A 25,630-nucleotide genomic window follows, 5' to 3' on the forward strand; every position below is an offset into this window, starting at 1 on the left:
AGAAAATCGGGTTTAAAAAAGCCCATAATTCGTACCGTAGTTTATGGATGACACTTAGCAAAACTGGTTATAAAAAATGTAACGTTTCGAAATTTTTGAAAAGACGAAGAGAAAATGTTGTGGAAAGTGGGAGATATAACGAACGAGCGAGTTTGCAACTCGCAACTGTAGAATGAATATTAACATAGCTGGCAGTGAATGTAGTATGAATTTGTGTGCATTGCCATGTGCGCAGTAGTGAAGCAGCTTTCATTTGAAATGCATGAGCTTCACGAGAGAATCCCATGTATTTCATGATGGCACGCAGTCGTCAACCCCAGGAGGTAGAGGGACTGTCTGATTTACCCTTCCTCGTATCTCGTTCAAAAGCGCGCTAAATCGATCAAAATCTTTTACACCCTTTTTACACTTAATCCTATCAATTCTGTGTCTGAAATAAACCACTCATTTCTATTAACAACTAATTTTTTGTTCAATTTTGCAAGGCATGTAATATGACACACTATACATAATATGATACCCATGCGTAATATGATACCCCTGCGTAATATGATAATGCTACGTAATATAATATCACTGCATTCTATTGTATACTTTCATTGCAATCTTATGCAATCTCAGGCAATTCTGTGCAATATTTTCCAATAGCTTGTAAAACAAATATTATGAGAAATTTAGTACAAGTATTGAAATAAAAAAATGTTAAAATGTTAAAATAGTTGGTACAGAAAATAGAAAAAGTTTGAACAAATTATTTATTTATTTAGATTTTCAAAAATATAGGCAGTTTTTAAGGGATTCCAAAGGATTTCAGCAAACTTTGAGTGACTTCCACGGCTTTTGCTTTTCTGAGATCTGGAGGAATTTGAAAAATTTCAAAAGATTAAAAAAATTTCCAGGGATTTAAGAGAATTTGGTAGGTTTTCCAAACATTTTAAGATATGTTTAGTAAACTTGGGAAAATAAATCAAATCAAATTTATTCTTATTACAAGTATTTCGTATTATTAGTATTTCGAGATGTTCAACGTAATATGATACTCGTTATATGTAATATGATAATCCTGCATTTTCTTTCTTTAAACATTTTGTTTAAAATTACAAAAATTTGTTAAAAAATGACACCGAGGGGTTCACGTAATATGATGCTCGTGATACGTATTATGATAGCCCCTTGTTAAATCTAAAGAAACACTTTTAAAAACAAAAAAATGCATTTTTTTGGAGCCATAAAGAATTTTAGCCCAATATAGGAAAATAAAGATTACCACTTCTCCCCAAATTAAAAATTTTCTAAAAGATTTTTCAACAAAATTAGTTATCAATTCTCGATTTTAAGTGCCTTTCAACTAAATTTCTTAGTTTTTTTGAGGCCCTAAATAATTACAAAAATGCGTTAAACAATGACACCCATGCGTGTCACGTAATATGATGCTCCTGCGTTTTCTTCCCCTACGAACTACAAAAATTTTAATTAAAATGAATACTTCAAAATATGATTAAAAAATGAAACCGAGTGCGTCACGTAATCTCATATTCCTGTGCTTTTTGCCTATTAAATTAAAATAATTTAATTACAACAATGCTTAAAAAATGACACCGAGGGTGATACGTAATATGATGCTCGTAATACGTAATATGATACTTCTGCCTTTTCTCCCTCCTAAAATTTATAAAAAAATACCAAAAATGCGATAAAAAATATCACCAAGGCTTTCACGTAATATGTGATATGATACTTCTCCGTTTTCTATCCTAAACAATTCTTAAAGTTACAATATTTGTAGCACGTATTATGATACTCTCGCGTTTTTTGGCCCCTCAAAAACTTAAAAAATTACAACAGTGCTCTAAAAATGACACTGAGAGTGTCCCGCAAAATGATACTCATAATACTTAATTGATACTCCTGCGTTTTCCTTCCCTAAAACTGAAGAAAATGACAAAAATGACAAAATGAGTTAAAAAATATCCCGAAGGTGTCACCTAATACGATACTCGTGACACTTAATATGATACTCATGCGTTTTATTCTCCCTAAACATCAACCAAATTATAAAAATACTTTACACCCTGGGTGTAAAGTAATATGATACCCGTAATATGTAATATGATACTTATGTTTTTTCTTCCCCTAAAAATTTGAGAAGATAAAAATAATACAGAAATGCATTTATAAATGATAGAGTAGGTGTTGCGTAATATGCTACTCTTAATACGTAATATGATACTTCTGCGTAATATTATGCAATGTTTGGTATGCAATCGCATAACGAAACAAACTGTTGAGTTCGAAGTTTGATTTGTAAACGGTCTGATGAACGCAATATTGAATTTATAGAATTTCATCCAATCGTAACAGCAGTCCACTAATTGCTCAAATGCCTATTGTCGCGTTTACGCGAGCAGGAGTTTTCAGCGTCGGAGGAAACACAGAATCGTTCAAAATCTGTCTCTGACAGAAATAATGACGTCGTTTCCAGTCGAACAAACCAGCCAAGCCAGGCATTCCACGAAACAATTCGTCGGTTTTGTGCTTCGAAATTCCCCACCGAGAAAAAGACTATTTAGGAACCAATTATCCGTGCAAAATGGCGCTTTGATTTACCACCACGAATTCCCGAGAAAATTTATACTGTTTTCTTTTATTTTTTGTTTTAAACGCAGATATGAAAGATAATAAATTGAAGGTCCGGATTTTCAGCCCCTTCCCACTGTAAGAGTTAAAAAGTTACAACTAGGAGATTAATTTTCGTTAAAAAAACAATATTTAAGAAAATATATAAATTTTGATGAAAATAATTAATTTATTAAAGTAAAAATATTAATTTGAAACCAAAAATAAAATAGTTAAATTTTCAGGTAATAAACAAATTCATTTTTTACCAACAAAGTTTTCATCGAAACTGTTAAAATTTTAATTTAAAAAAAAAGATTGAACTATTTTGTTAAAAATTCATCCTTTTTATCAGAATTTATTTTGGTTGTACATTTATCTTCTTGGCTGAAAATTTGTTGTTCTTTTTTTTTGGTCGAGAATTAATTTTTGTTACTAAAAATATCACAATATCACTTTAGGTAGATTACATTTATTTTTCGGCCTGCTGGCCTTAAAGTATCAAGTACCAAGTACCATCCATCCACACCTTATAGTTAATCCGCTCGTTTCTATAGTCTAACCGTCCCCGCTACGCCTCGCCTCGCTTTGCCGCGCCGCGCCTCGCCTCGCCTCACCTCTCTTCGCACGCATTTCTTTCTTTTATCGCTATGCCTCGCATTTCCAGCCTCTGTCTTCGCGGCTAACGCCTAATACTTAACTACTATTTACAATATTTACATTTTTCTTACATCTACTTCCTCTCCTATTTACCAAAAAATCAATTCACCAAAAAATCAATTCGTTACAATAAAGTTAAATTTTCATCCGAAAAAGTTCATTTTCAACCAAATTGTTCAATTTTCTACTAAAATACGTTTTTTTTGTTGGTTGAAAATAAACTTTTTAGTTGAAAATTCATCTCTTTTGTTGAAAATTAAACTATTTTGTCGAAAATTGTTCTTTTTTGGTAGAAAATTATTATTTTTGGGTTGAGAGTTTATCTTTTTTTCTAAAAACCTTTTTTCATCTTTTGAGCCAAAAAATTGGACTATTTTTATGAACATTCTTCTTTTTTTGTTATTTATTTTCTTACTAATAATTTACATTCTTTATTGTTGATTGAATTCCTTTTGTTTTTAGTTAAAATTCATGTATTTTATGGCAAATTATTCTTTTTTGATAAAAAATCAATTTTAATATTTTAAAATTCATCTGTTTGGTTGGAAATTTATCTCCTTAGGTTAAAAATTCAATAATTTGATAAAAAATTTAACTATTTTGTTGAAAATTCAATTATTTGTTTGAAAATACATTTTTGTAGAAAATCATATATTTATGGGCAGAAAATTTAACAATTTGATTAAAAAATCCACTATTTTGTTGACCATTCATCTATTATGTGGAAAATTTAATTATTTTATTAAAAATCCCTTTTTTGTAGAAAATTAATATTTGCTTGTTGAAAATTCAACAAGTTGATTAAAAATTCAACTATTTTGTTGAAAGTATATTTTTTTGGGTTAAAAGTTTAACAACTTTGAAAATACGTATTTTTTGTTGTTTAAATTTAATGTATTTACTGACAATTGAAGTTCTTGATTATTGATTAAAAGTTTATCGTTTTTAGCTGAAAACTCTTGTATTTTTGGAAAATTTTCCTTTTTTGTGAAAAAATAAAATGTCTTGTTTTAAAATTCGTCTGGTTAGTTGAAAAATCAGCAATTTGATTAAAAATGAAACTATTTTGTTGAAATTTTTTTTTTTCGTAGAAAATTCATCAGTTTGATCAATAATTTATCTATTTTGATGAAAATTTATTTTTTTTTCTTTAACCTCCTTGCATTTTTTTTGCTGTCAAAGGTCTGTCGACACTTATGGGATTTCCCGCCGTGCGAGAATACATAACGCTCCGGCAAAGTGCCGGAATTCAGAACACAAGACAAATGGCGCTTACTGTTGACGTATATGCAATATACGAGACGGAGGCGTCGGTAGTAGAATCCACTTTAGTTTACCTGAAATTGCTTGTCGGGCAAGAATGCGCTGGAAATTGAATTTGAAAAACTTTTAGAACCCATATTTTCAAACGCGCGAAAATTAAAAACAAAAATATAAATATAAATATTGAAAATGTTTTCCTTAATAATTATTTAAAACCTGTTCGTATGTTTTAAGGACATGAGCAAGAGTAACAATATTTCCATTGCATTGTTTAAATTGAAATAATTTTTTTTCAAAACCAAAACTTACCCAAATAGATAAATTTTGAACGAAAAATGAAAGAATTAAATTTTCAGTTAAAATAATTAATTTTTAAAGAAGAAAAAGTGAATTTTCAAACCAAGTGATGAATCTTCGATAAAAAAAATGAATTCTCAGAAAAAAGTGTAATAGTTGATATTTCCATCAAAAAGTATTTTAATCTCAAAATTAAAAACATTTGAATTAAACCAAAAAATAAGAATTTTTTATAAAAAGTTGAATTTAAAAAAAAATGAGAAGTAATTTTTTAACCAACTACTAATACTAATAGTTACATTTTTGGTCTAAAATATTTATTTTCAGCGAAAAAGATGAATTTTAAACAAAATAGTTAGATTTTTAAGTAAAAGAATTTAATTTTGAAGTAAAATAATGAATCTGGAACCAAAAAAAAAATTCCGAACCCAATAGATGAAATTTCTACAAAAAAAAAGATTCATTTTGAAAACAATAAAGAACAAATTTAAATTAAATTTTTGTTTTCATTTTTAATTCAAAAAGACGATTTTTTTAACAAAGCAGTTGGTTACACCAAATATGAATTTTCAACAAAAAAGTAAATTTTCAATCAATAATTGAATGCTTAATCCAATAGAAAAAATTTAAACAAAATTTGGAATTTTCAAGCAAAGAGATGACATTCTTACAAAATTCTAGACTTTTTTTTAAAAGTTGAATTTTTAAGCGAAAAGAATGATTTTCTATTAAAATTCTTTTGTTTTCAACAAAATACTTTCATTGTTAACAAGAAAAGATGAATTCTCCACCAAAAATATCAAATTAAATTTTTCAACTAAAAATAATTAACTGGGAACCAAAAATAGTTGAACTTTTGACCAATTAGAGAAATTTTCTGCCACAATGCGAATTTTCTATAAAACAGTTTTATTTTAAACCCACAAATATGAGTTTTTAACAAAAAGTTAATTTTTAAACAAATAATTAAAATTTTAATCAGCAGACAAAATTTTATCAGAATTTTGAATTTTCAAACAAAAAGAATGACTTTCTAACAAAATTATTGAGATTTTAACAAAATACTTAAATTTTTAACAAAAAAAGATTAATTATTTACCAAAAACATAATAGTAGCCTTTTAAATAAAAAATAATTAACTTTCAACTAAAAATAGTTGGATTTTTAACCACATAGAGAAAATTTCTACCAAAAGATTAAAGATGGAAATTTTCTACAAAATAGATTTTTTCAACTGCAAATGTGAATTTTCGTCAACAAGTTCATTTTCAAACAATTATTTGAATTTTAAATCCAGCAGACAACATTTTATCAAAATGTTGAATTTGCAAGCAAAAAGAATGATTTTCTATCAAAATTCTTGAGCTTTCTACAAAATACTTAAATTTTTATCAAAAAAGATGAATTCTTCACCAAAAATATAATAGGAGACTTTTCATCCAAAAATAATTAACTTTCATCCAAAAATAGTTTGATTTTTAAACAAATAGAGAAAATTTCTACGAACACAATTAAAAATTAAATTTTCCACCACAAGGAGAATTTTCTTCAAAATAGATACAAATAATTAAATGCTTAATTCAGCAGAGAAAATTTGAACGAAATATTGAATTTTCAGGCAAAAAGAATGTATTTATAAAAAACTTTATAGTTTTCAACAAAATAATAAATTTTTAACCAAATGATAAAAATTTTAAAAATGCCTGAATTCTGAAGTAAAAATATAATTGTGGACCTTCGAATTAAAAATATGAATTTTCAACTAAAAATCTTATACCTTTAATCTGAATATTTCAATTTTCAATTAAAAAATCAATTAAAAAAGAAATGAATATTGGACTATAGAAAATAATTTTCTTTTCTTTCAAAAATAAAACACGAATCATATTTATATCTCTGTACCCTACAAGTAAAAGAGGATAATAAAATTACAAATACATCGTGTATTTTAGAAATAAAAAATTATTTTAAGTAACAGCAATTTTCATTAAAATTAAAAAATTAAAACTTTAGAACCTGATAAATACTTAAATTTAAGTACTAAATATGTATCAAGTCACTTTAAATATTGCATAAAATTATTCTGTTTATGATGAGTTTCATTTGAAATTTTTTAGTTTTAAGATTTGAATTTTTTACATTCAATTTTTTTTTTGAGTGAATGAAATTTTATTTTTAAAATTCTCATTTATTTGGAAAAAAATACATTTTTTCATTTGATTTATTTCTGAATCGAAAAATTAAATTTCTATTCTCGATTTATTTTTGAATTGAAATATGGATATTCTGTATTCAAAATAAAAAAATTTAAATAGGGCACGGCTCAACTCTGAACAATTTATATTTCGGAAGAATTGATTTATGCTTTTTTAAGTTGGAAAATTAATTTATTAAATTATTTGACTCCATGACTAAAGAAAATTAGAGACTGCAGTTCCATCCTGCAATTTAGGTAATTAGCCTACTTCTTCCCAAAGGAGGCAACCCACTATTGTCAGGGGGAATCAAATGAAAGAAAATGCCATTCGTGTTCTTAGTTCTTATGCAAAAGGAGACCTTCGTGACTTTAGAAGACAAATTGAATCAGAAATTTTCTCCTCTCGAGAAAAAACCTTATTTTAGTTTTATTAAATTAACTTAGCCACTTAGCCTCAGTTCATGATATTGAGAAAGAAAAATTTATTTAAAAATTGATTTTCAAGGAATAATGAGTCAAAAAAGGAATTTTAAATAGATTTTCTAATTTTTGTTTCAGCATCTCAATCAGGATCGGTGATTGGTCGGGATCCACTTCCGTCTAGAGCTGTCAGCACTTCTCAGCTTCCGCAGAAAACGCTAACTCAGTCACCACCAACACACATTTCAACACTTCCGCTTCCGCGGAGCAGTGGGGTTGCTCATCGTCAGCAACCACTTCCGGTTCACCAATCGACATTACAATCCACAAAACAAGATCATATGAACCTGAATAATTCCCAGGCATTAAAAGCTGCCAGTAGTGGGGATGTTCGACTCAATTCGACTTTGTAAGTATCCTTTTTTTTTGTTTAAAATATTTTTTCATAATTTTGAGAAAATGTTTTATAGGGTTCCCGTATTTTTTTCAAAGTAACATAAGAAGTGTTTTGTAGCCTATAAGGACGTCAATAAGTCGTTCAAATATTTCTACGTTCCATAATTCTCCCCTACATTCCCTCCCCTCAATTCACCCTTCTTTTCTCACTCCTTTTCTCTACTTTCGGCTTTTTTTACTTTCCCAGATAAAATCCCCTTCCCCTGCATCCGTTCTCCAACCCTCATCCTTTCCCTGCTCTCACTCTCCCTTTTCCCAAAATTCCTCAATTCCTCTACTTCCCCTTCCGCACTCCCCCTTCTTATATGCAATTATTCCCCCTAATTCTATCATCTACTATCCCCTCCTTTTTTCCACCCCTGATCACTTATTCCTAATTTTCTATCACTTCCCCTGATACCCCACCATTCATTGCCCCTCACTTTACCTACTTTCTCTTCCTTCCCCTACTTACACTCTCTTCATTTTCCTTTACTTCCTATCATGGAAAAGGGCACCCTTGTTTTATAACGTCTTCTTCCTCTTCTTCCTTCTCTCATCGTTCTCCCAGTTGACACTTTACTTTCCCTACTTCCACAACCTCCATTACTCCCCGCTGCCCCTCTCATGATTTCCCCTTAATTTTCCACCCCATACTTCGCCAATCCTCGTTTCTCTTCGCTTCTCCTACTTCCGCTCCTCTTAGTCCTTTTTCGCAAACCATGATTTCTCTTTTTTCCCAATTCCTCGTTTCCGCTCACTTCCCAAAAATTACCATCACCTTGTTTCTTTGCACTACTCCCTTAATTTTTACCTCTTCCCCTAATCCTCCATTTCTAACTTCTTCTTATTTCCTCTAATTCCCTTCTCATTTCCCATCGTTTCTCCTACTTTCCATCCTCTGATTTCTTCTCATTTTTAAATTCCCTTCTTGCCCTCCTAAAATTTCCCCTCCCTTCCCCTAATTTCTCTCATAGCATTTTCCCTCATTTTCCCTTCTTGGAAAGAGATAGAATAATGGAAAAAACGAAAATTAGAAGTTTTTTTTGGAAAAGCAAGTAAAGTAAAGATGTAGTTTTTTTTAATTTCTGAAGCAATTCACGCTAATTTTCCACTAAAAAGAATTATTTTTGACTAATTAGTCAGATTTTCAAACAAGAAGATTCATATTCTACTGAAAAAGATGAATTTGAAAACAAATAGCGAATTTTCAACAAACTGTTTAAATTTTTAACCAAAGAACATTATTTTCAACTCAAATGATGAATTTTCATTTAGAATAGTTAAATTTTAGGTTAAAACAAATTTTGAATAATATAACTTTTAAAAAGAATGGTTAAATTTTGTAGAAAAAATATTAATTTTTAGCCAAATGAAATAAAATCCTAATGAGTCTACTAAAAAAGGCGAATTTGCAACAAAATAGTTTAGATGGAAATTTAAATATTCCATTTTTTGAAGAAAATGTATTATTTTTAATTGAAAATTCCACTTCTTGGTTGAAATTTTATTTTTTAACTTAAAATACAACTATTCCAGTTAAAAAATTAATCATTTGATTTGGAATTGTACGAATTTGTTTTCAAAATAATTTTGTTTGTTTGTTGAAAATTCAAATAATTGGTTGAAAATTTATTTTTTAACTAAAAGTGAAATTATTCCAATTAAAGATTTATCATTCTGGTTATAAATTTATCTCTTTGGTTAAAAGTTCAAGTACTTTCTCAGAAATTAGTTTTTTTGTTATTGAAAATGAATTTTTGAACTGAAAATTTAACTATTCCATATTTACTTTAAAGTTTATTTTTTGTTGTAGAAAATTCAATTATTTGCTTTAAAAATTTATTTTTTAATTTAAAATGTAACTATTCCAGTTGATGATTCGTTATTGTAACTGAAAATTTATGCCTTTGATTGAAAATTTAAGAATTTTATTGAAGATTCTTCTTTTTAATTGTTATTGAAATTTAATGTTTAATTAAAAGTTTAATTATTTCAAATTCAGTTGAAAATTGATCTTTTTCAGTTTAAAATGCAATCTGTTTGTTGACAATTTTTGTTTTGCTTTTAAAAATAATTTCTTAACTGGAAATGTAACTATTTAATTTTTTGTGGGAAATTGGTCTTTTTTTTGTTTGTTAAAAATAAAAAAACTGTTTACTTAAAAATTTATTTTCTAACTAAAAATGAAACTATTCCAGTTGAAGATTCATAATTATGGTTAAAAATGTATCTCTTTTATTGAAAATTAAAGTATTTTGTTGAAAATTCTTTATTTTATTGTTAAAAATTATTATTCACTTGAAAATTTAACTATTCCATTTTCATTAAAAAAATTTTTTTAGTTAAAAATGTAACTAATTGGTTCGAAATTTAATTAGTTTGTTAAAAATTTGCTCGTTTTTTTTGGTTGAGAGATAATTCTTTAACAAAAAATTTAACTATTCTATTTTCGGTAAAGAATTTATATTATTTGTTGAAAATTTAGATGTTAAATTGATTTTTTATTTTGCAACAAGAAATACAACTATTCCAGTTTAAAATTTATAATTTAATTTAAAAATTAAGTATTTTATTTTTAAATTAAGCATTTTCTTGTAAATTCTTTGTTTTATTGCTAAAAATGAATGATTAATTGAAAACTTAAAGTAATTTTTTATTGTAGATAATTCAATTATTTAATATGGAAATTTATTTTTTAATTCAAAATGTAACTATTCCAGTCGATGATTTATGATTGCATCTGAAAATTTATCTCTTTTTGAAAATTTAAGTATTTTGTTGAAAATTGTTCTTTTTTTTGTTATTGAAATTCAATGTTTAATTGAAAGTTTAACTATTCCAATTTGAGTTGAAAATTGGCCTTTTCAGTTGACAATTCAATCTGTTTGTTGAAAATTGTTTTTTTTTAAACAACTCCAGTTGCAGATTCATATTTTTTTTGAAAACGTAAGTATTTTGTTGAAAATTCTTTGTTTAATTGTTAAAAATTAATGTTTACTTGAAAATTTAACTATTCCATTTTAATTTGAAAATTTATCTTTTTTCATTTGAAAATTCGAGTAATTGGTTTGAAATTTAAATTGTTTGAAACAAAAAGTTTTCAAAGGAAAAGTTACATAGTTGGTTGAAAATTAATACTTTAACTAACAATTTAACTAATCCATTATGAGTAATTTTTTTGTGCGTTGACAATTTACGTATTTTGTTTGAAACTTCATCTTTTAGATTTAAAATTGACATACTTTTGTGAAAAATGAAACTATTTTGTTTATAATTTTCTTTAAGCTTAATGTTTTCAACTGAAAATGTCACTATTCCATTTTTGATTGTAAATTTATATTTTTTATTTAAAAATTCAACTATTTTTTTTAAACTTAATGTATTTTATTAAAAATTCGTTTCCCCCTCGAAAAAATATAACATTTTCCCTCCTATTATTAGTTCTATTTTCGCACTTTTTTCCGTGTCAGATTCTGCTGACGGAACAGCACTCAATAAAAAATACTATTGGTGAATATTTCAGTGACGGCTTAGAGCATCTCTGAAATATTCGCGTTCCTGGATTCAATATATATCTATGTCTATATATGTATGTCGGTGCGGATTTTTCGGCTTTAAGAAGAAATATGGAGGTGGAGGACTGCGCCGCGAAATTCCCTCTGATTCGAAATAATGCTTCACGTTCATTCGACTCTTGGTGCCATTAGCGTGGAATCCTCTTATATTCAGAAGCGGATTCCAGATGCGAGATTCCGTTTATGAAAGCATTTTTGCCTGCATTTGTCTCGCGGCTGAATAATTATTATTATTTTCTATTATCTGATTTTATCAGTTATTTACGCTCGGATTCATTTTTTAGAGTGTTTATTGATTTAAATCAGGAATTCGTCCGACTTAGTGGCTATCATGTGATTCTCGAACTATGGTCAGGATTAGACACTCCAGACCATAGTTCGAGACCGTTTTTTAACTCCCGTTTATTTGCTATCACTCTTCTATCGCATTCTTAAAATCACGTTTTGCTTTCTGATTCATAGTCAGTCCGAGTTCTTGGCTATCGTGTGATTTTCGAACTATGGTCAGTAGTTGACTCCCGACCGTTTTTAATTCTTCATTTACTACCACTCTACTATCGTATCCTGAAAATTATGTTTTGTTCTTTCATTCATAGTCAGTCCAACTCATAGACTACAATGTGATTCTCGAACTATGGCCAGAAGTAGACACTCCTGACCATAGTTCGAGACCGTTTTTTAACTCCCGTTTTTCTATCGCTCTACTATTGCATCTATAAAATAATTTTTTGCTCTCTGATCTATAGTCAGTCTGACTTTTTGGATACCATGTGATTCTTATTCTATGGTTAGGAGTGGATAAATATAGACCAAATTTTTTTACTCCTCACTTATCATCACTCTAATATCGCACCCATAAAATGCTGTTTTGCTCTCTAATTCATAATAAGTCCGACTTCTTGGCTATCATGCGATTATCAAACTATGGTTAATAGTAGACACTCCTGACCATAGTTCGAGACCGTTTTTTAACTTTCTATTTGCTATCACTCTTCTATCGCATTCTTAAAATTACGTTTTGCTTTCTGATTCATAGTCAGTCCGAGTTCTTGGCTATCGTGTGATTTTCGAACTATGGTCAGTAGTTGACTCCTGACCGTTTTTTATTCTTCATTTACTACAACTCTACTATCGTATTCTGAAAATGATGTTTTGTTCTTTCATTCATAGTCAGTCCAACTCATAGACTACCATGTGATTCTCGAACTATGGCCAGAAGTAGACACTCCTGACCATAGTTCGAGACCGTTTTTTAACTCCCGTTTTACTATCGCTCTGCTATTGCATCTTTAAAATAATGTTTTGCTCTCTGATTTATAGTCAGTCTGACTTCTTGGGTACGATGTAATTCTCATACTATGGTTAGGAGTGGATAAATATAGACCAAGTTTTTTTTCCTCATTTATCATCACTCTAATATCGCACCCATAAAATGCTGTTTTGCTCTCTAATTCATAATAAGTCCGACTTCTTGGCTATCATGCGATTATCAAATTATGGTTAATAGTAGACACTCCTGACCATAGTCCGAGACCGTTTTTTAACTTTCTATTTGCTATCACTCTTCTATCGCATTCTTAAAATTACGTTTTGCTTTCTGATTCATAGTCAGTCCGAGTTCTTGGCTATCATATGATTTTCGAACTATGGTCAGGAGTAGATTCCTGACCATAGTTCGAGACCGTTTTTTATTTCTCCATTTACTACCACTCGAATACCGCATCTCTTTTTATTTTTTGTAGTTTGTCTGCATTATTTCTTTGAATTGTCTTTCCTGAAGATCATTCAAACCTCTAGCATTTCCAACACCCAGTCTCCATTCATCGCCTGAAACTTTTCCCGATACATGCCTTGCATCAAACAAAGTTTCAATCTAATTCTAGGCTACTCATTGTTTCTATTATTCATTGTGTAATGTATTCTCATAACTTCTAACTACCAAATAAAATATTTAGCCCAACTCGAAAATTAAACTTGTTATCAAAAAAGTTTTCTTTTACCAAATATATAAATTTTTAAATAAATACTTTAATTTTAAACCAAATTAAAAAGATTACTTTTTAAAAAAAGAATAAAATTTTCCACAAATTTTCCAATAATTGAATAATTATTCAACCGAATAGGCAAATAAAAAAAGATTAAACATCAATTTAAAACGGTTGAATTTTCTACCAAACAGTTGCATTTTTAACAAAATAGTCGCATTTTTAATCAAATAGTCGAGTTTTCAATATAAAAAGATAAGTTCTCAACCAAAAAAAAAACCACTTGGCAACCCCAAAGGTTAGTTTTCTACTAAAAGAGACAAATATTCGGACAAATAGTTAAATTTACAACTAGAAAAATAAGTCGAAGTAGGCCTATTAAATCATCAATTAAGTCGTTTAAAACTTCCACTCCTTCAACTTTTTCACCATATCCTTTCCCCTCTCCTCGCTCTCCCTCCGACCACACACTCATTTCCAATTATTTTCCTACTCTTTCTTTCATTATTCTTCACTTAACCTTCTATCCCTTTTCTCATTTCCCCTACTTTCCAGCCCCTAATTTCCATACTTCCCCTCCCCTAATTTTCCAGCTTCAACTTCTTTTCCCCTCAATTCCCCTCACTTATCTATTTCCCCTTATCGCATTTCCCACCACTTCCCTTACTTCCCCTCCACTTCATTCAGTCATTTTCTCTGTTTCCCACCCTTCATTTCCCCTAATTTACCTGACTTCCCCTACCATCCTTTCCCTAATTTTCCCTTACTTCCACTACTGTCCCTATCCACGTTTTCACTTCATTTCCATACTCCCCCTCTCCACATATCCCACCACTTTCCCTTTCCATATTTCACCTACCTCTCCTCCCTTAATTCCTCCTTATTCCCTACTTTGTTAAAAAAAGTACGACGGCTGGACGGATTCCCGGTAAAAACTGTAATATTTAAATATTTTAACAAAATTGTTAAATTTTTAACAAAAGAAAGACACAACTGTTCTCCAACCATCCCCTAATTCTCCCCTTCACCAATGCGTTTTTGTAAAAATGGAATTAACGTTGCAAAAATGTGGTGCAATTTAATAAAAATTTTCATTCTTTATGTTTATAAAATTAGGAAATAGAAATCCAAGTATCAGATTTGAACAACACTCTTAGATGTATCAATTTGTCAAAAATTATATTAAATAAAGGGAGAGGAAAGAAAAGGAAAGAAACATCAAAATCCACTTTTCATTGTGATTAAAGAATTAGGACAGAAAAAAGGGAAAGTGTTTTGGAGGTTTCCTTCTTTTTCTTTCCTCTTTTTTAATAGATGAAGATATTGAAGAGTGTGTTGTCCAAATTTGATGGTTCAACCATTAAAGCAACCTGGCAGAAATCCTCATAGTTGCGGTCCGGTGATCTCTTCGTCCATCTTACTTTCTACTCAGAAGGGAAAATGAGAGTGGAGTAGGAGAAATAAAATTTAATTAGAGAAGGTAAAATAAGGGGAGGGAAAGTAAGGGAAAAGGGGGGATGAGAAGTATGTTAAGTCACATGAGGAAGTTAAGAGAAGTGAAAGATTGGAAAATAAAGGAAGAGGAAGTAGGGGAACTTAGGGGAAATAAGTTATGGTAGTGAGAGGAAGTGATGAGGACTAGTAGGGTAGTGCAGGTGAGTTGGTGAGGGTATGTAAGGGCTGGGGAAGTAAAAAGGGGGTAGGGCAGTGTCAGCTAAGGAAGTGATGAGAGGAGAAAGTAGGGAAGAAAGTAGAGATTAAGGTGGAGAGGGAAGAATTTGTGGAAAGGGTGGAGTACAAGCAAAGGTGAAGTTATGATCAGGGAAAGCGAAAGGTGAAGTTATGACAAGGGAAAAGAGGAGATTAAAGTAGAATAAGTGAGAGGGGGAAGTTAGGAGAAGTGAGACATGGGAAAATAAATGGAGAGAAGTAGGGGAACTTAGAGGAAGAGTTAGGGTCATGAGAGGAAGTGATGAATAGTAGGGTAGTGCGGGTAAATAGGTCAGTTGATTTGAGAGTTGTGAAAGGGAAGTAGGGTAAGGGGAATGTTAGCTAGGGAAGTAAGGAGATGGAGAAGTAGATATGAAAGAATTTGGGAAAGGGGGAGAGCAAGCGAGGGGTGAAGTGGTGGGAGGTCAGTTAGGGGATGTGATAGGGGAATTTGAGCAGGAGAGGTGAGGAAAAATAAGATAAGGGAAAGTGAGGGGAAATAGGAAGCAGGCAAAGTAAGAGGTACAGAAGTTAAGAAATATCAGAGATGGGAAAATAATGGGAGAGGAAGTAGAGGAACTTAGAGGAAATAAGTTGTGTCAGTGAGAAGAAGTGATGAGGACTGGTAAGGTAGTGCGAGTAAGTGGGTGTGAAGGCTAAAGAAGGGAAGTAAGGGTAGGCGAAGGGTAGTACGAGAAGGAGAGTGTAAGCTAGGGAAGTGAAGAGAGGGGGAAGTAGAGAGAGAAGAATTTGGGGAAGTGGTGGCAAGCGAAGGATGAAGTTATGAGAGGAGAATTAGGTAGAATGGTAGAGGGATTAGCAGAAGGGAAGTGAGGCAAAATGAGATATAGGGAAGTAAGGGAAAGCGGGGATATTAAAGTAGGATAAGTGAGAGAGGAAAAGTTAAGAGAAGTGAGAGATGGGAAAATAAATGGAGAAGAAGTAGGGGAACTTAGGAGAAATATTCAAGGGCAGTGAGAGGAAGTGATGGGGACTAGTAGGATAGTGCGGGTGAGTAGGTGAGGGGATGTAAGGGAAAAGAGGAAATGGGATTTAGGAGAAGTGAGTGGTAGGGAAGTTAGGACAAATAAAAGACGGGAAAACAAAGGAAGAGGAAGTAGGGGAACTTGAAAAAGAGTAGTTATGGTAGTGAGATGAAGTGCTGAGGACTAGTAGAGTAGAGCGGGTAAGTAGGTGATGGGATGTGAGGGCTAAAGAAGGAAAGTAAGGGAAGAGAAGGAAACTAAGAGAAGAGGAAGGGAATTAGAGGAATGGAAGTGTTAGTTGGGGAAGTGAGGAGAGGGGGAAGTATAAAGGAAAGAATTTCGAGAAGAGATGTCAAGTAAAGATTAAAGTGATAGGAGGGGAATGTAGGGGGTGTAGGGGGTGTGGGAGAGGAAAATTTAAAGGCAAGGAAGTTTGAAAGACTTAATTAACGTACTAATAGGTTACAAAACCCTTTCTTGTTTGCGATCGGCGCCTAAATTGAATTATTTTTATTTTTTGTTTTGTCTATTACTCTGATTATATACATTTTTTTCTTCATTTTTTTTCAGTGAATCCAGAATTTCATCACCGAGTGGTCACTCTTCCCAACGATTGGTCAGTCCTTCCTCACATTTGAGGGTAATTTCACCAATCGATCATCGAGTTTCCAGCCCAAGTGATAGTGATAGGCAATTACACAGCCCGAGTGAGTATTTCTGAAAATGAAAAAAAAATCCAATCAGTCAATTAAGCTGAAAATCTAGTTTTAAGTAATATAGACTCAGAAATTTGTTATTTCGGACGGTTTTAGTAATAAAATCAATCAATCAATAAAATCCGTAGTTGTTTCAGGAAGATAATACAGCTTATTGGAAAGCTGTCGATTTATCAAGAAATTAGTTCGGAACGGAAATGTTATAAAAAATTAGGCACCATTAATCTGTTGTGTTAAAAATTAATCTTTTTTATTTAAAAATTTAAATATTTAATTAAAATTTGATCTTTTTGGTTCAAATTTGTTTGCTTTGTTTTTGAAAAAAATTAATTTTATTGTATAAAAATTTAACTATTTTATTTTTTGATTGTGAATTAATCTTTTTGATTAGAATATTCAACAATTTAATTCGAAAATTTATCTATATTAGTTGAAAATTCAAATATTTGGTTGAAAATTTATTAGAGTTTTTTAAAAACTAGTTTTTTTCAGTAGAAAATCAATTTTTTCTTCAAAAATTCATGTATCTTGTAAAAAATTGAACTTTCGTACTGCCAATTATTTTTTATTGTGCAAAATCAGTCTTTTGTAGCTGAAAATTCCCTCAATATGTTGAAAGTTGGATTAATTTGTTAAAATTTCATATTTTAGTAGAAAATGCATATCTTTAGTTGAAAATTTAAGAGTTTTGTTGAAAACTCTTTTTTTAAAACCTAATTTTTTAAATACAAGATATAATTCTTCCATTCATGATTGAAAACTTATCTTGTTTATTTGAAAATTGAACTATTTGAATAAAAAATTATTTAGTTTGTTAAAAATTCATCTTTGTCCGTGAAAACTTAATAATTTTTTTCGAAAACTCATGTTTTTAGTAGAAAATTCTACTATGTATTTGACACTTGACAAAATTTATACTTTTAATTGAAAATTTGTTGTTTTTTTCTAGTTGAAAATTAATTTCAAGTTTTAAAAGATGCATAATTTTAGTATAATATTGAAACAGTTTTTAAAAATTCTTCTTTTCCCAGAATAAATAAATGTTTTTCTTCAAAAATGCATGTTTTTAGTAAAAATTTTAACTACTTAATGGGCAACAAAACTTTGTTAGTTAATAATTAAACCGTTTGATAGAAAATTAATCTTCTTGTCAGGAAATTCATGTTTTTGGTTAAAAATTTTTTTAAAAATTATTTTCAATAACTGAAAATTTTAATTTAAATAATAATTTGTTTAAAAATCAATTTTGGTAGAAGATGCATGATTTTAGTTGAAAATTTAGGCATTTTGTTAAAAATTCTTCTTTTCCAGTAAAAAATCAATTATTTTCTTCAAAAATTCATAGTGGAAAATTCAATTTCTTAATTAACAACTAAGATTTTCGTTAAAAATGAAATTGTTTTGTTGATCATTTATAATTTTGAGTTGAAAGTTCAACCATTTGGTTAAATTTTCATGCATTTTAAAATTTTCTTTTTTGATAGAAAATTAATCTTCTTGCCAGAAAATTCTGTATTAAAGTCAGTATTAAATTAATGATTTTCTTCACAAATTCTCGGTTTTAGTAGAAAATTCAAATATTTAATTACCAATTAACTGTTTCTGATGAAAATTAATCTGTTTTATTAAATATCTTTTTTATTTGGAAATTAAACTATTTATTTAAAAATTCATACTTTTTTTAAATCGATATTCTTGCCACAAAATTTATCCTTTTAATTAAAAATTTGTTGTGGTTTTTCTGGTTGAAAATTCCATTAACTGAAAATCTAACTATTCCACTTTTATTGTAAATTTATATTTTTTCTTTGAAACTTCAACTATTTGGTTGGAAACTAATGTGCTTTGTAAAAATTTAAGTATTTAGTTGAAAACTGTTTTTTTAAACCTAATTTTTTAAATCAAGATATAATTATTCCATTCTTGATTGAAAATTTATCTTTTTAGTTGAAAACTGGACAATTTAATTAAAAATTTATCTATTTTAGCAGATAATTTAACTATTTAAATTCCAATTAACTTTTTTTGTTTAGAATTAATCTGTTTTGCTGAAATTTTTTTTGGTAAAAAATTATTTCCATAATCTTAAAATTTAAATATTCTATTTGAATTGTAAGTTAATCTTTTTTAGTTGAAATTCAAACTATTTGGTTGAAAATGAAAGCATTTTGTACAAAATTTTTCTTTTTTAGTAGAAAATCAATTTTTTTTTTCAAAAATTAATGTTTTTAGTAGAAAATTCAACGTTTTTACAACTAAATTTTTCGTTTAAAATTAAACTTTTTTGTTGATAATTTATCATTTCTAGTTGAAAATTCAAATATTTGTTTAAAAAATTATGCATTTTTTAAATTATTTTTTTAATAGAAAATTTATCTTCTTGCTAGAAAATTCATCTGTTGGTTAAAAATTAATTTCATTATCTCAAAATCTAACTATTCTAGTTTTATTGCAAATTAATCTTTTTTAATTAAAAATTCAACTATTTGGTTGAAAATTAATGTGTTTTATTAAAAATTTGCCTTTTTTGCTTGGAAAATTAAACTAATGGGTTGAAAGTTAAACTAGTTTTTACATAAATCAATTTTGGTAGAAGATGCATAATTTTATTTGAAAATTTAAGTATTTAGTTGAAAACTTTTTTTATAACTTAATTTTTTAATTTAAAATACACATATTTCATTCTTAATTGAAATCTTGTCTTTTTTTTTTAATCAATTAATTTCATTACCTGAAAATTTAACTAATCCGTTTTCATTGTAAATTAATTTTGATTAGTTATTTAAATTTTCAATTAATCTTTTTTAGTTAAAAATTTGATTACTTGGCTTATTATTTATTTAGTTTGTTCAAAATTCGTCTTTTTCTGTCCAAAATTAATTTTTTTTAAATTAATTTAATTTCAATTAGTTATTTTAATTTTTATGTAATCTTTTTTAGTTTGAAATTGGTTGACAATTCATTTTCTGATAGAAGATTTTTTGTTAATTGACAATTAACATTTTTTGTTTTAGATTAATCTGTTTTGTTGACATTTTTTTTATTAATTAATTTGATTACCTGAAAATTTAACTATTCCGTTTTCATTGTGAAATAATTTGTTTAAATTAATTTAACTTTAATTCGTTATTTTAATTTTTAACTGATCTTTTTTAGTTGGAAATTGGTTAAAAATTCATGTTCTGGTCAAATATGCGTGATTTTAGTTGAAAATTTAAGTACTTTGTTGAAAACTCTTTTTTTAACCTAATTTTTCAAATTTAAAATATAAATATTCCATTCTTGATTGAAAACTTGTCATTTTAGTTGAAAATTTGAATATTTGGTTAAAAATGGATCTATTTTAGTTGAAAATTCAACTAATTACCTGAAACTTTATTTAGTTTCATAAAAGTTTTTCTTTTGCAGTAGAAAATTAGATTTTTTTCTTTAAAAACTGATGTTTTTAGTCGAAAATTCAATTATTTAATTGTTAATTAACCTTTTTTGTTTTAGATTAATCTGTTTTGTTGAAATTCCTTTTTTTAAATTAATTTTGTTACCTGAAAATTTAAATATTCTGTTTTCATTGTGTAAATTAATTTTTTTTGGATTAATTAAATTTTAAATAGTTATTTTAATTTTTAAGTAATCTGTTTTAGTTGAAAATTTGTTCAAAATTCATTTTCTGATCGAAGAACCGTCATTTTAGTTGAAAATTATTCCATTCTCAATTGTAAATTAATTTTTTTATTTGAAAATTCAACTATTTTGTTCAAAATTAATGTATTTTATTAAAAATGTGCCTTTTTTGCTTGAAAATTAAAGCACTGGATTGAAAGTTGAACTAATTTGTAGAAAAATTTATTTTCTTATAAAAGATGCGTCATTTTAGTTGAAAATTTAAGTATTTTGTTGAAAACTCTTTTTTTAACTAAATTTTTTAAATTTAAAATATAAATGTTCCATTCTTGATGGAAAACTTGTCTTTTTAGTTTGAAATTGGACTATTTGGTTGAAAATGTATCTATTTTAGTTGAAAATTCAACTAAGTACCTAAAAATTTATTCAGTTTGTTAAAAGTTTTTCTTCTCCAATAAAAATTTTTTTTTTTTTTAAACTGATGTTTTTAAGAGAACATTAAATTATTTAATTGATAATTAACTTTTTTGTTTTAGATTAATCTAATTTGATGAAATTTCTTTTTTTTAATCAATTAATTTTATTACCTGAAAATTTAACTATTCCGTTTTCATTGTAAATTAATGTTTTTAAATTAATTTAATTTCAACTATTTGGTTGAAATTTAATGTATTTTATTTAAAATTTGTTTTTTTCGTTGCAAATTTAACAACTGGTTTAAGAGTTGAACTAATTTATTAAAAATGTATTTGCTGTTAGAAAATCCGTTATTTTAGTTGAAAATTATTGCATTCCTAATTGGAAATGTATCTTTTTTAGTTGAAAATTTCATTACTTTTACCAATCGCCGATAATTATTGCATTTTGTGTCTTTTGATTTTCACTTTCAATAGCAGCTTTTATTTTTAATAATACATTTTTAATTGGTTCGTTCAATGTTAAAGTAAGAATTATTTAAAGTTTATCTTAAAATTTCATTCTTTTAAATAATATGAACGATTATTAAATTAATAGATATATTGCGAAATCATCAAGTATAATAATATTATTATATAAATTATAATTAGATTTCTTATTAAAACGTAAAGTTATTATAAGCTAAATTGCAGTTAAATAAATTTATTATATTCATGTTTTAATTTTGTTAATGATTTAATGTTGAAAAACTTATTATTTTTAGATTAAAATAAAATAATATCGTATTTTTAATTTAATGTTATCTAATAAAAATTTATTAACTATTTAATAGTGTAGCTATATAAATTCTAAATTTTAATTTACAAATTTAAAATTAAATATAATTTTAATAAAATTCAAATTGGTTCATTCAATGTCACATGAATAATTTTTTAAATTTCATCTTAAATCTAATTTTGTTAAATAATATAAAAGATAATTAAATTAATATATATTGTGAAGTCATTAAGTTTAATAATAATATAATATAAATTAAAATTTAATAATAAAAAATACAATATCAAGGTACGTAAAGATTGGATTTAAATTTTTGAATTTATATTTTTTATTTATATTTTAATTTTGTTTTTAACATAGCTAGAAAGCTTATTAATAAAGTAAATGTAGAGAAATCCAGTTTCATATGTGAATGAGAATATAATGTAAATATTATATTCTCATGTTTTCATGAAAAAAATTGTGTAATGCTTTTTATGTTGTGAAATGATTAATTAATTATGAACTACTTCTACAAAAAATTACATTTTCCGGAATTACTTTAAGAGTTTATTAATAAAGAAACATTTTAGAAATTAAAGATCATTAAAAAAAATGTATTAGCTAAAAATTATTTAAAGGTTTTAGTGAGAATTATAGTTTAATGCTTCTTATTTTGTAAAATGACTAATTGATATAAACTGAATATTTATTTTCGAACATTAAATTGAATAAAGATTAAAATTTATTACCTTAAACTTAAGTAACATAAGTAACAAATCAATAAATTATTTACTTGTTAGTTATATAATGGAACATTGAATATGATTTGCATAATATAAGTCAATTTATTTTTAAAGTACCTCTATTTCAATTAAGTAATTTTCCGAAATTATGCTGAAGTTCTGAGATTAATATTTGCATTCAATTTTGAAAAATATATGTAAAAATGTTTACATTTTTTATCTTAAATTAACATTAAGTCATTAAAAAGTGAAATCTTCATAAATAACATTTAAAATGTTTAAAAAGATGTAAATAAAAAATTATTTCAATGTTTAAATAAAAATTATAGTTTAATGCCTTTTATGTTTCCAACAGATTAATTCTGTATAAGCTGATTCATTTTTTTCACAATATTAATTTACATAAAAATTAAATTTTATTTTTTTAAATTAAGTACATGAACCGAGAATCAACTTGAAATTTGTGTTATTAAATATTTGATATAGTTTGTATAATAATTAAAGTTTATTTTTGTTTAGTATACTCATATTTCAGTAATGTCATTTTCCAAATGCTTCTGATGTTGCGAAATGACTGAACATAATTTTTTAAATTATCTGTACATATGTTTTAAATTTTCTGGAATCAGTTTAAAAGGTTATTACTAATTATAATTTTCGTAAAAATAAAAAGTAAAATGTAGTAGAATGATTTAATGAATATAATTATTGATGCATTTTACGTTATAAACTGATAAATTAATTATTATTAAATGTATACTTTTTTAAGAATATTAAATTACGTAAGGAATACATTAAAACTGCTTTTAATTACTTCGCTTTATTTGATTATTTACTGTAAGGATATGTAATTGAAATTCAGCTAGAATTTCTGTACTCAAAGTTTCTTTCGACTTTAAAATAGATCCATGAAAATCAGTTAAAATTATATAATTTTTTCCAATGTTTGCAACTGTGTGACATAGTTATATGAAATAAAATTGTAAAATTATATATTTATGCATTTCAATTTTTTTTAAATTTATATAAAAGTTTGTTATTGATTTAAATTTAAAGTAACGAACTAAAAAATATATACAAAGTAAAAGTTATCCGAGTATTTCAGTTAAAATAATTGTTTAATGATTTTTATGTTTTGAAATGAACTGTTTAATTTATTATTAGCTGATTAACTTTGTTTAAAATGTTGATTTATATCAAGTTTAAATTTAAATTGTTTTAAATTAAGTAACCTACATTGATTACTGATTGGCCCTATTACAAGTCAGGCACTAATCGGAGGCTAGTCGTATTATTAATTTTGACAAAGTACCCAGTCGGGGAATAATCGGGGACTAGTGGGGCTTTTTGTTGTCAAAATTTCAGTCGGAGTCTGGTCGGTGGTTGGTCAATGGGTAGTCAGGCTTTTTTGTTCACTAATGATTTTTTAAAATTCTAAAACACTAAGAGTATATTTAACAATAATTTTAGACCGTTTTTTGGAAAAAAGATTTATTAATGTTAAATTCATCTCAAAGATACTTAATAAATAATTATTAAGTTAATAATTTTGTACGAAAAACAACTTTTTATAAAAACAACGATCAAAATCTTCCAAAAGACGTGATTTTATTTTTTTGTAGTATTTTTGTAGAAAATTGCGAATTTCTAGGAACAATTATAAGTACCTTTGTATGGAATTTTAAGAAAATCCATATTGGCAAAAATAAATAGAGAAAAAGTTTTTGATTGATCAGTGAAGAGGCGTATACTAGTAGTAAACTATTAAGCACCGTAAAGTTCAGATTTTTCTACCACCTTCATTTGAGTCTTGCGGTTCTGGACTGGTAGCTTTAAGGAAAATCCGCAAGGGCGCGATGTGCCGCCTCTCGCGCAACAGACATGACGCGTCGAGTGTTTAAGAAAGCAGTCCACACGTAACCAAGCATAATTACCTGGAGCAGAGACTAACGTGACCAACATGGCGGTTCCTTCAGAGCGAACCTCTCCATTACTGCGTTACGGCTGAAGTTTTTTTTTTAAATTAATAATCCACAAATTTTGGGGAATTTTAGTCACATAAATTTATGCATTTTTAAGCTTAGGATATGTTTCCTATTAAATCTTGGGTAAATTTGACCACTTATAATATTTCCAAAAAGTTTATCGAGATTTCCGAAAATAATAAGTATTTGGACAAACTTTTAGGGAATGTTCCACAAATTTTGGGGAGTTTGGTTAATATTCCACGCGGATGTATTATCATATGACCCCTACTAGTACCCGATCAGGCCCTGACTAGCCCCTGACTAATCTACCGCTACGCTACTGGTCGGGGGCTAGTCAGATGGCCCGACTAGCCCCCGACTTTAAGTGGGGTCGAATGGTCGGGAACCAGGCTAGTTCCCCATTTGAATTTCTACACGAGCTATTGTGGACCAGCTCGAATTTGGATAAAAACGGAATTTTAAATAAAAGGAAAGTCTCAGTGTAATTAACTGAGGGAAAATCTGTTCTGGTTAGTTAAGAAAGTTCATATGTTTGAATAATGCATAAGGGCTGGATAATACGAACTACTATTGCGCTATAGCTCGGATAAGACGGGTCAACTATTTTTGCTTCAGCCTCGGATAATCGCGAATTCGGATAACGCGGCCTCGGATACGCGAGGTTCTACTGTATTTAGTTTCAAATTAAGTAATGAAATTTTAGCTAATACCTTTTGTATCGAAGTTTATTCTTTCTTTTAAACATTTATTTTTAAATTATATGGATTTTTATGATGATTGTGATAATTATGAAATGAGAAAGCTTCGCTCGCAAGTTTGAGCGCGCGCGCTCGGAAATTTATTCTTTGCATTTGTCATGCTTGAAAAAAAAACTTTATCAAAAAGATCTCTTTTAGATGGCAGTATTTGTATAAGTCTTCATATTCTGAATTGTCTACTTAATTAAGTATAGTCAAATATTAAGTTTCTCAGGCTTTGAGGTACACATTCTCATCGTGACGCTACACAGTGGGGTGAAATCGGAAAACGAGGTTCAAAATGACATTTAGAACGCAATTATGCACCGATTTTAGAATTTTTTTTTTGAAAAATTCAGAACTAAATTTTTCAAAAAATGGTGAGGGTAGATTTTTTATGTTTTTGTTTATTTAATTCTTATTTTAATGCAAACATCGAAAAAAATGTCGATTTTTCTAATTTCATTTTTTATCTTCTAGACAAAATTTTTCTTATACTTCT

At 27.8% G+C, this 25,630-nt stretch overlaps 1 protein-coding gene across 1 annotated transcript in view; it reads left to right on the plus strand.

Annotated features, from left to right (window-relative positions):
• LOC117172367 overlaps window positions 1-25,630 on the plus strand; it is a 504,467-nt gene that overhangs the window by 339,558 nt on the left and 139,279 nt on the right. The window contains exons 10-11 of the mRNA XM_033360222.1: window positions 7,592-7,862; window positions 16,718-16,854. Of these exons, the coding sequence (XP_033216113.1) occupies window positions 7,592-7,862; window positions 16,718-16,854 (408 nt within the window). The remainder of the gene's footprint in view (window positions 1-7,591; window positions 7,863-16,717; window positions 16,855-25,630) is intronic.

The sequence above is a fragment of the Belonocnema kinseyi genome, chromosome 5 (genome assembly GCF_010883055.1).
Source record: "Belonocnema kinseyi isolate 2016_QV_RU_SX_M_011 chromosome 5, B_treatae_v1, whole genome shotgun sequence".
Classification (NCBI taxonomy): Eukaryota; Metazoa; Arthropoda; class Insecta; order Hymenoptera; family Cynipidae; genus Belonocnema; species Belonocnema kinseyi.